We start from the raw sequence: 15127 nt of genomic DNA, 5'->3' as shown, positions 1-15127 counted from the left end.
ACATGAAACACATTTATAAGAATGTCTTCTTGATGTAACCATCGTGATAATTAGCCAGAGTCAACCTATCTTTCCTATCCTATCTTATCTTATCCTATCCTACCTTTTATTGGCTGATGGCTGATATTTCATTTTAAAGCCGATTTCTGATGATAATATCAATACCAGTAGGCACAAAGGCTGACAAAAACCCTGCATTTGCAGATGCTGGAGGTCTTTTATCCCTTTAGAGTTCACTTTACCCACCACCTTCAGTTGGTTAGGGTTGGACGACAACGTTTGGAAAAGATGATGGTTTGGGTTATCATGTTTATGAAGCTCCATGTTCAAAGTGTTCAATAGTCTTTGCCAGATACAAGTTGGCATTTATTAGGATTTATTGGGAAACTGTACTAACATGGCTGATAAAAATGAGGTAAAAATCTTCTGTAACCACGGTAACCAACAGAATGGCGACAAAGTTTGTCACAAATGTGAACCAGTCTTTAATGTTAGATCGGTTTGAAGCCTCAACACATCTTTTCTTGAACCTATCCAAGCAGCTAAGATAAAAAGTCTTACTTGACATGAGGCTCAGGCACCATGCACCCCCCTTCCTGTGTTCACAGACTTCACTCAGATCACCAGTGGTGCTAATTTTTCAACTAATTTTCCAAAATCCTTTTGCAAACTGGGTCTCTCTCTCTCTTAAACTCCGGGAATTTGAGACTTGTTTGAATTTGAGTTTTGTTTTGACATTTTACTTTGCTTTCTTTCAGGCTTGTAACACCATGGTTAGCTCCCCTTTAAAGTGAAAATAGGATTTTTTTATAGGCTTCTTTGCAACACTTGAAAGTGGATGTTGTTACATGGTTGTGTGCAGCTTTAATAAAACAAACATGAAACTGATAAACCCATCTCATATACAGCCAGTTTCATAAACTATTTCTTTATTCTCTGAGCATCCCTTTAGAAAATGATATTGCGTCCTTCTGCCTCTTCTTAAAATGTTTAAGCAGCGTCATGTGCTAAGAAAAGCACAGTCTCTGTTTAGGCAGAAGCTATAAACAGAGCAGTTGTTAGGTGAAACACTGACACTGTGTTTAATTTGAGGTTTATATATTAATATTTAAACTGTGTGTTTATCACATCCAGTACAATTACATGTTTTTTTTTTTACTCCACAGAGACGTCTTTCCTCAGGGGCTGCCCGATGAATATGCCTTTGTGACCACATTCAAATTCAGGAAAACCTCAAGACGGGAAGATTGGTACCTCTGGCAAGTTTTTGACAAATATGGAATCCCACAGGTGGGTCAGCCAAATGTAAATAGTAATGAATGTGACTGATTTGGATCTTAGGATAGATGGAGATCTTTCATGTTTTAGTTCCTTTTTAATTATTGGGCACAAAATGTCAGTGAAGGAAAATTAGATCCAGACCTCTTGATGTATATACTAATGTGATGTCTTGTCAGGTGTCCATACGTTTGGATGGCGAGAATAAGGCGGTGGAGTACAACGCTGTTGGCCTGACAAAAGATGCTGTCAGAGCCGTGTTCAAGAACCCTGAAGTGGACAATCTCTTTGATCGCAACTGGCACAAGATTGCCCTCAGCGTGGAGGCCAAGTCTGTGTCTCTGTACCTGGACTGCAAACACATCCAGACTCTGCCCATAGAAGACAGGGAGGACATCGATATCCAGGGGAAGACTGTAATTGGGAAGAGGCTTTATGACAGTGTGCCAATTGATGTGAGTTGTGTTTTTTTTATTTTATTTGAGACAAGGTCATGTTGTTTGGGTTGATCTGATCATCAATTGTCTGTCTGTGTTCCCACAGTTCGACCTCCAGAGGATGATGATATACTGCGATTCCAAGCATGCAGAGCTGGAAACTTGCTGTGATCTGCCCAACGGGCCTGTGAGTGTTAAACCATGTAGTTTAAAAGCTGCAGTATCACAAATCTCCTGCCTGTTCTGCATCTAACATGGAGATTTATGGGTTAACAAACAATACAGCAAACTAATGCAATAGAATTATACTGTAAGATTAAAAAAATGCATCAGGAACACTGGATGTTGCTAGTCTCTCATTTAGTGTCTGTAGCTAATTCACTGCCATGTCCTAACAAAGCTAATGCTAGGAAATATTCCAGGCCAGAGTGGGTTGCTGCCAAACGAATGACATATAGCTGTGTCTGTAGGCTTCCATTTACCCTACCTGCTCTTAAAAAGAGAAAAGGTGTTGGAAGGCATTTTGATGTGAGAGTTTTCTGACTCTAGGTTACTATTTTATAGGATTAATTAATGTTTAGGACATAGTTCTTCTTCTCTGGAAATTAAATATGACTTAATCTGAGCTCCATGTATCAGCCGTTATTCATATAAAGCAGATACTGTAAGGGATAAGATCACCATCTTTAATATCAGAGTTAAATATTTAAGAGATTCTTCACTGATTCTTGTCTCTTCTGGTCCATAGCTGATGCTGGTTTTATATATCAGTGGAAATCACAGAGCAGGTGCCATCAGTAGAGGCTGATTACAGTCAAGTGTTAGGTTATGACCAAGATAATGAATAATGTAAGCACAAAGGAAAGGTCTTATGATGAAGTTCATCCATCCATCTGCCCATCTACCAAACATCCATCCATCCATCCATCCATCATCCAACCATTCATCCATCCAATATCTATCAGTCCTTTGATCCATCCATCCATCTAATGATTGCTCAAATCTATTTCTCTGTGTTGGTTTTAGTGCCCTAAGAAAGTTGTGACAGAGGCCCCCCCTGTGGAGATCCCTGCTCCAACACCCACCGTTGTGGAGCAACGAAGACCCCCTCCAGTGAACTGCTCCTGTCCTGCAGGAGAGAAGGTAAAAGCCTCCAGATTTCTTCCTCATGTCCTCCTTTCCTGTCTATGATTTGTATGGATGGAGTTTGGCTTCTCTAACTCTTTAATGGCTTTCAACAACACGGCTGTATTTTCATTTTCTCACAGGGAGACATTGGTGCACCTGGTGTCGCAGGTTCTAAGGGTGAAAAGGTCATCTACCGCTGACTTTTGTAGATTTAAAGTTTCATTGTTTTTATTCTGCTTCTTTATTGTGTGGACATCCCTACCTTTTTTCAGGGTGGCAGTGGGCCTAAGGGTGCCACCGGACCTTCCGGCATCAAAGGAGAAAAAGGAGAAACTGTATGAAAACATTTGTTGTTATGGTGATTAAGTTCATAGGTTTGAAGCAGTTTGATAATTATAATCTTAGGTCATTTTTTTTTTATTCTGCATGCCTTCTGCTTTTTCTTCCTGCCTCGATAATAATTGATCCTTATCGATTAATTATTTGCAGGGCAAAGTGATCTCTGTCAAAGGTGACAGAGGTGAGAAGGTAAGTACCTGCCTCTTTGCATCTCTGCATGAGCATATCTTAACCCAAACACATGTTTGTCTGCATATTGTGCATATGTTGTATGCATGTAGATGAAACATTCTAATATCTATAAACATTTTGACATCTTTCCTTCTTGCTGTCTATATTTAACCTATTGCTCTAGTTGGGAAAAATGTTCCTACAACTGTTATTGTCAGAATTACAGGACAGGTTACCGCAGAGGATGTGTAGCAGTGAGGGTAGTTCTACACAAACACCCACCCAGTCTGCTCAAATGACTGCAGCCTGCCACCGCCAGCTAGGAAGTCTTAAGAGTATAATTTATTCTTTTCTGCATCCATCATCCTGTTAAGAAGTGGCCACAAAAGACCGGAAGTTTTCACTTTGGAAAATGCACCTGTCTTTTAAATACATCTGCACATCTTTGCTTCCAATTTCTCTGCACATCAAAGTCAATGGAATAAACGTTTGCTTGTTGGATAAAGTGCATTAAATCAACCTTTAATGCTGCTTCTTCCATTTCTTACTTTCTGCCCAAGCATCTGTCTTCACTTTCTTCCCAGAGAAGGCTGCAATTTGCAGCTGTAAACTTTTGTAGACCTGGTGCAAACAAATGACGTAAGCCGACTCCGTGCTGCGGTTGTGTTTGGTCATTGAGTCCCACGGGGTGAAAGTGAATCTATCACACTGAATGTTTCTAATTCCACCTTTAAGAGGCGAATCCCCCACGTTGTTGTCGATAATGTCTTTCTTTGTTATAGGGCACAGTAGCAGGGGTCCTTTCTCCTAATCTCTGTGCTTAAAAAGAAATGACATGCATTGATATGAAGCTTAAAATAATTAAAGGGGCCCGACCTTCTGTGACTTGTAAAGTGGTTTATGAAGCCTGCGGTGGGCAAGACCTCGTGGTACTGTGTAATTTAACAGCCATTACTTTTCACTCAGTCCAGCTCTTGGGTTCCACGGGATTCCTTGGCATAGAAGAAGACATCACTGTACAGACCAAACACTTTGAGGAACAATGGAAAGCCATTGTTCCTTGAGTCTTTGATTTGAGTGTGCAACCACACCATAGTGGGTCTTGGTGAAGCTGTTAACCTTACTCAAAAGTGTTGTTTTCTATGTGTAACCTCACGTCTTTGTTACTCTGATTAATTTAAATGTCTCTAACATTTGTGTCCCTCCTCTAAACCACCGTGAACTAAACCACGTCCTTTCTCTGACAGCACGCCATCGTCGCCGGCCAACCCGCATGCTCACATATGACATCACAGTAAACACTCACTTTTTATGTCTACAGGGTGATACAGGCAGCATAGGGCTGACAGGTGCTGCTGGACAAAAAGGAGAGAAGGTGTGGTCCTGGACATGGATGGAGGTCTTTTTGTTAATTTGTTGTCTCTTCACATTCTGGTGTTAATTATGTGTTTCTATTCAGGGACTTGGTGGCGTGCCAGGTATTGATGGCTTACCGGGCGACAAAGGAGACAAGGTAAGTTTTGTTTGTCTTTTTTAAATATATATTTCAGTATAGTTTTGTGACATGAAATGTGCAACTGTGTGTGTGTGTGGTTTGTTTTTGTAATTAGGGTGAAGCAGGACGGCCTGGTAATCCAGGGTCACCGGGTCTAGCTGGACTAAAGGTGGGTGAAAGTGCTGTTCCAGTTTTGGATCCAGACAGTGCACATGCATACAGACAGGCACTAAAAAGTTTCCGTTTTTTTTTCTGGCACAGATCTCATAGTCACACTTGTTCTGTTAAGTGGGCATACATGCGTTTTTATGGACAATTTCCTTTCAGCCTGGTATTGATTGATGAAAGGGAAAAGTGGGTGGGGGGCAGTTTGGTTGACTTTCCTTTGTATGAAGCAGCAGCTGTTGAGAAATGGAAGCCAGGAGTAATGGCTCGGATTGGGCCAAGCAGACTGTTACACGCTGACCAGACCAAACTCTTTGATAAGAATAGAGAAGACTAAATCAGTGAACAAAAACAACTCCTACACTTTGCTAAATTAGCATTACATGGGTTAAATAAAGCAAACAACAGAAAAATAAACAAAGGTTTCAACTACTAAATTTGCTCATCAATGGACTTTAATGTAGTGGAGCTTCAAAGCAGTTTTAAATTTGCATGGTTGGAACCAAACCTACCTTGTTACTAAAAATCTGAATTCTTTGCTGTAAAAAGAACATGAAGTCAGGTCAAAGGTCAAAGACCCACTACTTGGTTGGGTCTTGTGGCCGACAGCTGCTGCTGCTGCTTCTTTTTTGGAGGATTCGGGTTTCTAGGGGTGGTCAGTAGCATTTCTTATCATTGATTCAGCACTGACTTAGCAGCAGCCAGTTGGCCGACAGCATACCTGCTGAGTCAGCAATTCAATAACTCCCACTAATACGTAACTGCATTATCTTGTCCAGGGAATTCAAGGGGATTCAGGAACTGCGGGTGCACCTGGACCTAAAGGCGTCACTGTGAGTATAATCTGAGTGTGTGTGTGCTAAGATCTTGATGACTTTGTTAGGAATCATGTTAAGATGTCACTATGTGTTGTTTCAGGGCAATGCTGGTACAAAAGGTGAAAAAGGAACACCAGGAACAAGGGTGAGTTAAACCAGACTTCAGCCCACGTGGGGGCCACCTGCTACAAGCATTAGCCTTTTGACCACACAGCTTCTGGTACATGATGAACTCAAGGGCATTAGTGGATACTTAATGATGAAGGGGAATTACTCGTTTACCTTTGCGTCCATGTTTTCCCACCATGCCATTGGACCATGAATCCAAGTTGAACCTGTGTATCCTGGAGCTCGTACTGCAAATCCCGATGACAGGGTTAACTTCTGTAAGAGAGAAAGACCTTACTTCTCAGAGGAACTGAGAACTGAGGGGCGTAATTGTGCAAACAGATGTGGCTTCCTTGATTGACTCTCCACACTTCCTGTCTGGAATTCTGTGGGGGTGTTCGGGGCTATAATGGACCTTATTCAGGCCTGCTGAAGCTTTGTTGATGTCTGAACTTTCCTCTCAGTTGCTAACACCTTTATTTTCCAAACACAATGCAGCTTAGGGGAGAAATATTTATTTATCTCATCATTTGTCATAACCATAATGCTGTCTGTGTTGCTCTAAGAATTAGATCATGTATCACGATGAAGATATAAGAACTCACTGTAACACATACTTTATATCTTGCTGAGAGATCAGCTTGAATTTCAAGTTTCAAAAGACTTTAACAGGCGCTTTGTATAAGGCACTGAACACAAAATCAGAGCATTGATTGCTTCTCCATATGGCACAGGGATGTGCAGCAGGATAGAAACACACACTATAGCCCCATTCAGACATGCTGATGCCAGTTTTGGAGCTGTCAGTCAGTCAGTAAGCAATTTCCTGTAGGTGAAAAGAACTGGAAAACGACTTTCCTGAGGTGATAAAGGGAATAGGTGCTTTAGTGGGAGACACATGGGGCTGAGGTTTGGAGTCTGAAAAGTCACAGATGTGTTTTTGGGTTACAGAGCTCTGCCCACTTTGTTAGACATGCTACCATCAACATTGCTTTGGCCGGTCCATCATTTTGGTCACCATCAAGAATTGCAGTACAAAGGATAGGTCCTAATGCTGTTCATGACTTTTCCTCATGCATCGCAGTGAGGTTAACAATTGCCTTTTCATTTGGTGCAGATGTTCATGTTTCCCTGAAAATTAAAAATCGCATTGACCTTAGTTGACCTTGAACTCTTTATGTAGTACAAACACTGAGTTTTTTTTCTGTGGTCCTTTAAATCTGCAAAATTAATCAGATCTTTCTTAGACCCAGCTGTACTTTGTTTAGTGACAGGGTCTGAATGTTAGCATGCTAACGGGCTTAAATAAGGCATACAATGTCATGCCATGTGGACAATAGATGTTTACATGTTTGAGATTTTATTACTTTATTTTCTTTCTTATAAAATAAACATTTTGTGGAATTTTCTTGAAGAACCAAAAGTTTTAGTCAGCCTCCATTTTGTCAGTGATTTTAAGCTTTAAAATGTTTGAAAAAGTCATGTCTGAAGTTATGTTCTTTCCAGTTTTCCAGTTGTTCACTATTTATTTCCAAACCTTATTATTTCTGTATATCATTTTTAAATTTCCTCATTTATTCCTGCTTCATTGTGCAACTGAGGATGCACACAATCAATTGCCCCATTTTTTTGCACAAGAATAGTGGTTTTCCGTTTTTATTTGTTGTTATAAGTTCTTACAGCTTGTGTTACCCTTTCAGGGTGAGTCAGGCGTGGCTGGGTTACCTGGGAAACCAGGTCTTCCTGGGAAAGATGTAAGTCATGATCAAAATCTAACCATTACAAAAAGTAGCTGATCATTTAGCACATTAATAAAACTTCTGTCCAACACTGTTTAGGGTTTGAGAGGACTGGTTGGAACACCCGGGCCCAGCGGAATTAAAGGGGACAAGGTACGTCCAGCCCTCATTGCCCCAAGCATGGTTACATCTTGAGATGTATCATCGAAGGTTTCCCAAGCTACTGTCTGCTCTCTCCAGACATTCCTCTGTCTACTGCCTTGCACCATCAAAGTCAGCCCACTCATCTGTCTAAGAAAATAAAATGCAGAGTTTATTTGTCTGTCTGTAATTACTGACTCTGATTATTCTTCCAGTGCATATACCACACCCATATGCATGCACACAGATGCACGCATTACACATATGCATGAATAGCCATAATGTTTTTTTTACCCACAAGTTTCACTTCCCTCACTATCCTACAATAAGTAACAGGACTCATCTCATAAATTATGGTCGTAGCTATGTTATTACTGTATTGCTTAAGGGGCTTTACCCAAACATCTCTTGATTCTAATGACGGGGTGTTTATCCTTGTTGTGTGAACTGTGTCACAGGGGGAGAGAGGACTTCCCGGATTACCTGGAGATGTGGTAAGTGCCAGAAATAGAACAAAGTGATGATGTAATGATAGAATTACAGACTACAATAAACACATGTACAGCAGTTTCTACTGTACACTTAACTAAATATTTGAGAATATTGCTAATGAAAGACCAGGAAATAATCAGTGAGTAGTGACCTACTGAACTAGTTGGGGGCGCTGTTGTCTAGTTAGAAGAAGCTTAACACACAAATTTTATTTTATTCTGAAATTAAATTCATTTTCTTTGTGTTTTTATTTTTTTAACCTCAGCCTGTTTGGTAGTTTCAGCCACACATCACTCTATGGAAAATTCAATTTATGTGAGAGTACTGGGTTAACCAGTTATCTTGCCTCTGGCTTTATTTCATCACAGTCATTAGACTGAGCCAGCACAATGAATTAAACAATCATATACTAATTTGAGAATTACATGTTATTATTTATTCATTGTTTTAATTTCAGGTACAAAAAGAGGGCTTACGGGGCGAAAAGGTAAGTAATTCATACTTTGTCATGTTTGAGCTTAGTGACATAACCTAATAGTTATTATGATACAGTAATTAACCGCTGCATGTACGTCATCAACTCAACCACAGACTTTAATTATAGGAACAATTATGATATCATGTGTGTATGTAAAGGCTGAAGTGTTTGACTTTATTTCAGGGAGACGCCGGACCTCCTGGTCCTCCAGGGGCCGATGGCCCCCAAGGGCCTCCTGTAAGGATCCTGATTTATTACTTCCTTTCTGCATTTCTCATCTTTCTGTGTTGTGCAGATGTACTGCTAAACAGTGTACTGAAATACCAACAACATGGTCTCTTACTCAGGGGCCTCCTGGTCTGCAAGGTCTCCCTGGTGAACCTGGAGAGTTTGGCCAGAGGGTAAGAATCTCATTTTGATCCTGTGAGAGAAGTGCATCATATTTGTATGTAGGCACATATTTCCACTGTCACTGCCAGTGTTTATCAGATAGGGTTAATAAACTACATAATTCGGGTGCACACATAAATCTTTAAGTTTAGTCTTGGATATGACACAAACAAAGTGCCTCAGCCTGGCTCACATAACTCAGTATGAACCTGGTGCTAGCCATAGTCTCATCCCTATCCATTGTCTATCCAATCTAAAGATTTGGATGTGAGGTTAATGTGTGTGTGGATAGCTGAGGTGTTTCTCAGCCAGTACCAAGTACATTCAATACAGTATGGTGGCCGAGAAGGCTCAAAATATGCAAAACACTAGAAAGGTAGGGAAGCATCTACATCAATTTGACAACTTCGTCACTCTCATCCACCATAATTGTGATCCTTATGTGTAGCAAGTAATGTGATGTGATGTTTAAACTACAAAACATTTTATTTGTTTTTGTGGTATAAAGAAAAAACATCTGCTCACTATCGTCCCTCCCGAGGAGCTCATTTAAGAACTAAACTCTAATCTGCAGTGATTTGGGGTTTATGTAGTCTCAGTGCAATTATCATATTCCAGTTGGATTATTTAGAATTAAGAAAACTGATATTTATTCCATCCCTTGTTTCTCATCTTCTCTTCCCTCTTTCCCATAACTCAGCACTGTGTAATGATCACACAGACACAGTGGTTATACATAATTTTGTTCTTCCAAAACATTAACAAGCGACCTTCCTTTGCCTTTACTACCGGGAACAATTAACTTCTCATCAGCAGCATGTTGGAATCAACATTCACAGCTGCTCAGCTGGGCAGCAGAGTGGAGCCAAACCTCCTCTGGCCACGAATGAAAGACTTGCACCAGCAAAATGCATGTTGTGCATGAACTTCTTAAAGACTAAGATTTATTAACATGAATAGAACACATCACATTTAACAAGAGGTAAATCTGCCTGTGAGCAACATTGCTTATTTATTGTTTTTTTCCAGTCACACTCTGCCACAATGAGAAGAAAAAAAAACAGATAGCTGGGCCTATTTTCTAGAGGTTTAGGGTCAGATAAAGATGCTTGTGTGTGTGGAGAGAGGTGGAGCTGTTGTTGAGAACTCTTATAACAGCCACTCCTGCCAGACCTGATCGAGTCAGCTGCATGGTTGAGTTGGTAGAGATTGAGCCACTCTCACATTCATCAGTGATCTGGTGTCACCACTGCTGAGGCCCTTTAATCCTGGTGCGACAGCAGCCTGGAACGTGAACAGACCACTAAGTTAGCATGGTATCTTGCTCTTAGAGGGGGAAACTTGTTGTTGAAATAAATAGATTTTTTTAAAGTATACATCTTAAATGAGATGGACAGTTTGGTCAGATTATCTACCTAATCATACCATAATAACAGATGACACACCCTATTTGTTGTATACCCTTATAAAAAATGTTTTAAATGTTTGATTTTTTCATGTAAAACTGAATGTGTCTTTCAGGGAAAGAAAGGTGAAAGTGGACTGCCTGGAGTGGACGGCCTTCCTGGACCTGCTGTAAGAACAGTTTTAACTTCATGCTATCATTTCCTGTTTGTTTGCCTGTATCAAAAACAGAAGAATAAATACATATATATGTAAAAAAGAGAAAGAAAGATATAATGCCCTGTGTGCCAGACAAGTTGTAACAAGGAGATGAATTATTTATTTGTTAATGCATCCTTATTAGCTGGCCATGAGGTAATCTTCTCAGGATCTATACGATTTACGTATAAATCCAATAATCTATTAAATAGATATCCAATAATCTATTTAAATCTAAATTATTCAGTCTGCATGATGAGATGTTAATCAGCATGAATGGGTTAAATATTGGTATATTGACCAGATTGCTGCACAGTGTAGTACTTGTTATATGGTTTACTTATTAAACATTTACAGAAAATGTTGATTTTAAATTAAATATATTGGATTTGGTCAACTAAATGGACATGTGTCCATAGCAACAGTCAGTTCTGGATAGCATCAGATCCGGCCCCCTGATTGACCAATCAGAATCAGTATTCAACACAGCTGTGAAAAAATAATGTGTGATCTCAAAGTCGTCGCACTCTGCTGGTCAGGGCAGAACATTGCTATTGGCTAAAGTCTGTTTAACAAGGCTACCACAATGTGGAAGAAGGTAAACACTGAAGAATTATATTAAAGTGAGCTCCACACAGTCCAACAAAAGCCAAAGAGAACAAACAACCAATGCTAAACCAAAAGCCCACTGATAACAAACAAGCAGGATCAGCTCTTGTCAGTCCAGGCAGGTGAAAGCAACCCCTCAATGAGGGAGAGGGAGCCACAGACTCACACCTGTAGAGAGGAGCAGAGGCCCAAACAGCCAACACTGTCACACAGTCCTGGGTGGCTGATTACAGGTGACAGCTGAGCCTAATCATGCATCATAACTTCCACCTGTCCAGAAGTTGCTTAGCTCAGCAATAGCTTTGCTATTTTTGTTCTTTTTTTCATAAAGAGAAGCAGTCTGGTATTCATTTTTTCTGCAGTGTAAAAATAAACAGCTTTTCTGTATGAATATTGTGCCAGAAATTCAACACAGTTGACCTCACAAGGAGAAATTAATTTGCCGTTTTAATTGTGTGGGCTGCTGAGTGTTTGATGTGACCCACAAAGCACAACATTACTGCTCTCTCTCAAAGGTGTTGTCACTGTTCATTTTAGCAGAGTGGAAATAAACATCCCAGATTAAAACCAACAGGTTATGTCAATTAATTTTCCAAATTGCTCTCTGGAGCAAAATAGTGCTCTGTTCAAATGGTAGCAAAGATTCAATGTTAACTGGGCTATAATACTGCCACCTAGTGGCTGCTTAGCAGTACTGACAGACACCTTGACCTCTAGGTGTCTATATGAAAGAATGATTTAAAAAGTCAGATTGATTCACACATTTTATTATTGATTATTAATACTTTTTTATATTTTAGGGTCCTCCAGGTCCACCTGGACCACCAGGGAATCAAGGACACACTGGACCTCCTGTAAGTGACCAGAAACTAAAATCATCCTCTAACATGATTTATGATTTGCATAAATTCTGACACTGCTCTGTGTTTTTGAAGGGTCTACCTGGTGAAATTGGATTTTCAGGAAAACCCGGAGAGTCCGGAAAGCCTGTGAGTTATGCTTTTTAGGAGAAATGTTGTTAAATGGCATTTGTCATTCCACTAAATATTATCATTTTGTGTCTGATCATTGAAGGGTCTTCCTGGTAAAGATGGTCTGGATGGTCTTCCTGGTAATGACGGTACCATGGTCAGTGTGATCTTTAGATTTGTGCGCTTATGGGGAATTATTATGTAGGGATGCTTTTGCCATTTTTTTATGTAAAAATACTGGTCTGTGGAGGTGTCTTTTAGCTCATTACTTTAAACAGCTAAATGAAGTGACTTAGTATAGCTTGTATAGCATCTAGCACCTATAAAACCAAGAAGTTGATGAACTTAAAGCCTTAAAAGGACATCAGTGACACCAATGACATACTAACTTGTTGTCTTGTGTCCCTGCAGGGGCCCAGGGGAGAGCGTGGAACAGACGGTTTCCCTGGCAAGCCTGGACCTAAGGTACTTAATATAACCCAGGAAAAGAGTGGCAATTACTAAAATCTGGCTTATGAGGTATACAAAGTTGACATATCTATGGTTGTGTATCTGCTCCCCAGGGTGATGAGGGCCCTCCTGGACCAAGAGGACCTCCAGGGGAAAGAGTGAGTTCACAGCTGCCTTTTTCACTGTGTCCTAAATCAGAATGAAACACTTATTATGTCATATGTATTTTTTTATTCACAGGGAGAAGCTGGTTCTCCCGGACAACCAGGTGCAGATGGATCAAGAGGAGAAAGAGGTGTGCCGGTAGGTGTTACATGTGCCACCCCAGTGAAATTACTCCTAACTGGGAAATGAAACCTTCTGGGACCACTTCAGGGGTCACTGAGTGTCCTTAAATGTCTTTAGACTTTAGACCCACTGATTTTGACTTTCTATTTACAAAATGTGCATGTATCTGGAAAAAACAGGTTTATAATAATAATTTTGGCTCTTTTGTCACAGGGTGAGAGAGGAACTGAGGGACCAGTGGGGCCAAAAGGTGACAAAGGTGACAAGGTAAAATGACAATAAGAAAAGCTCTGAAATAAGTAGCTGATATCTTGCTGTGTTAGTGTAGTCACACAATCCTCCTCCTCCTTTAGTAACGGTCACCCCACAGTATTAGCTCTAATAAGGTAATTAGCATGCCGACACTGTGAACATATTGTCTCTTGCTTCAGGGTGAAGTGGGAGCGCGGGGACCGCCTGGTGCTCCAGGAAATGTAAGTGAAATTTCTGCTTTTTGCAGAGTGCATGTTCACAGACTACACACTTTCATCCTCACAATTTTCTGTAATGTGACCTGCTGTTCAGTGCAAATTACTACCTGCTGTCTTCATCACAGGTTGCAAATGTCATCCCTGAACCCGGTGAACCAGTAAGTGGACTTCTTTGCACTTTATAGACCAAGCTTCATGGTGAAATTGTGGATTTGTAGATATTCCTGTTATATTTATATATTCTGTTAACAGGACTATCTGATTTACAGTTTTGAGTTCTCTACATCTGCTGCTTGTAATTGCACGTTTTTATTTTTTTCTGTAGGGGAAGCCTGGTGAGAAGGGAGAAAAGGGGGACCAAGGAAAACCAGGGGAAATGGTGAGTACTAAGAAATTAAAAATGTCGATACTACAACCCTATTTATTATGTTGAATGTACCAGGATATTCAAACCTACAATGCATGGATGAAACATTATACAGTAGGTAACAACCACACACTGGGACACAAAAAGGGACTAAAGACAGAAGAAACATATTAAGAGTAGCATCTTGCACCTTTTATAGTTGGTTTTAAGATTTTACTGATTATGTATAAAAACCAACCATATGAGTCTGCCAGCAGCTTTAGATCCTTTGGTCAGACCCTTCTAGTTGTTGAGTTGAGGCTGATGACAAAAGGAGACGCCACTTTTGCCATCAGGGTTTTTAGACTTTAGGATGAGCTGCCCCGTGGGTATCACTGTGGGCCCACCATGCCGTTTAAGGGTATAGTATGTACTAAAAGTAGAGGTATGCTTCAGAACGCAACCCATGTCTCCAGTGTTTGACACACTTCATCAGGCAGTATGGTCCATTATCCACTAGATGGCAGTAGAGATTTGAAATGGGAAGCATCAGAGTGTTGTGCTTTAAATTAGATGCATACAATGTATGTTTAACACACACACACTTAAAAATGTGTCTTTTCTAAAGGGTCAAAGAGGATTACCTGGTGAACAAGGTTTTAAGGGAACACCTGGACAAGCAGTAAGATGCTCATAAATCCCATCACACAGTAATTTTTAATGCAACAATTCTCATTAGTTGTGTTGATTGCAGGGCCCAAAGGGTGACACTGGACCTACAGGAGAGACCGGTCGTGTTGGAGACCCTGTAAGTTGTTAATATTAATATTCATTTTGCACTATACTGTACTGGGACTGTACTAAAACTTAGGTGTTTTTGCCAGGGGCCACCTGGTATAGCTGGTCCTCAGGGTCCTCGTGGATTACCAGGCAACGTGGTCAGTATTCTTTGTATTTTCTGCAATCGATAAAATGCCCATATGACTATTTATTGTGCAAGTATAAAACCATACCTGTGTTTTTCTAGGGTATACCTGGGATCATTGGGCCTCCTGGTCCAGCTGGACAAAGGGGAGACAAGGTCAGTCACCTGTTTGTAAAAAGCTATGGGTACATTTGATTGGATGTTTTGTCAGAGAGAGAATAAGGCTGCAGAGAGAAAGACAGCGACCTTGTATGTCCTCTATAATTGTTTAAGCCTTTGAATTCATT

The 15127-nt window shown here is 40.4% G+C and overlaps 1 protein-coding gene across 3 annotated transcripts in view; it reads left to right on the top strand.

Moving 5' to 3' along the window:
- The window catches only part of col22a1 (collagen, type XXII, alpha 1), a 41194-nt gene that overhangs the window by 11966 nt on the left and 14101 nt on the right, over nt 1–15127 (top strand). Inside the window, exons 6-38 of one of the 3 annotated variants that reach the window (XM_028400163.1) lie at nt 1167–1290; nt 1458–1733; nt 1822–1902; nt 2742–2858; nt 2984–3028; nt 3116–3178; nt 3333–3371; nt 4675–4728; nt 4813–4866; nt 4964–5017; nt 5793–5846; nt 5932–5976; nt 7640–7693; nt 7778–7831; nt 8278–8313; nt 8769–8798; nt 8973–9026; nt 9137–9190; nt 10701–10754; nt 12191–12244; nt 12326–12379; nt 12465–12518; nt 12773–12826; nt 12925–12969; nt 13052–13114; nt 13313–13366; nt 13531–13572; nt 13695–13727; nt 13895–13948; nt 14544–14597; nt 14670–14723; nt 14800–14853; nt 14943–14996. In XM_028400163.1, coding sequence (XP_028255964.1) covers nt 1167–1290; nt 1458–1733; nt 1822–1902; nt 2742–2858; nt 2984–3028; nt 3116–3178; nt 3333–3371; nt 4675–4728; nt 4813–4866; nt 4964–5017; nt 5793–5846; nt 5932–5976; nt 7640–7693; nt 7778–7831; nt 8278–8313; nt 8769–8798; nt 8973–9026; nt 9137–9190; nt 10701–10754; nt 12191–12244; nt 12326–12379; nt 12465–12518; nt 12773–12826; nt 12925–12969; nt 13052–13114; nt 13313–13366; nt 13531–13572; nt 13695–13727; nt 13895–13948; nt 14544–14597; nt 14670–14723; nt 14800–14853; nt 14943–14996 — 2065 coding nt within the window. The remainder of the gene's footprint in view (nt 1–1166; nt 1291–1457; nt 1734–1821; nt 1903–2741; nt 2859–2983; nt 3029–3115; nt 3179–3332; nt 3372–4674; nt 4729–4812; nt 4867–4963; nt 5018–5792; nt 5847–5931; nt 5977–7639; nt 7694–7777; nt 7832–8277; nt 8314–8768; nt 8799–8972; nt 9027–9136; nt 9191–10700; nt 10755–12190; nt 12245–12325; nt 12380–12464; nt 12519–12772; nt 12827–12924; nt 12970–13051; nt 13115–13312; nt 13367–13530; nt 13573–13694; nt 13728–13894; nt 13949–14543; nt 14598–14669; nt 14724–14799; nt 14854–14942; nt 14997–15127) is intronic. The other 2 variants (XM_028400164.1, XM_028400165.1) reach the window with 2 other exon arrangements.

This window comes from Parambassis ranga, chromosome 2 (genome assembly GCF_900634625.1).
Source record: "Parambassis ranga chromosome 2, fParRan2.1, whole genome shotgun sequence".
Taxonomy (NCBI): domain Eukaryota; kingdom Metazoa; phylum Chordata; class Actinopteri; family Ambassidae; genus Parambassis; species Parambassis ranga.
This window is presented reverse-complemented; position numbering and strand designations above follow the sequence as displayed.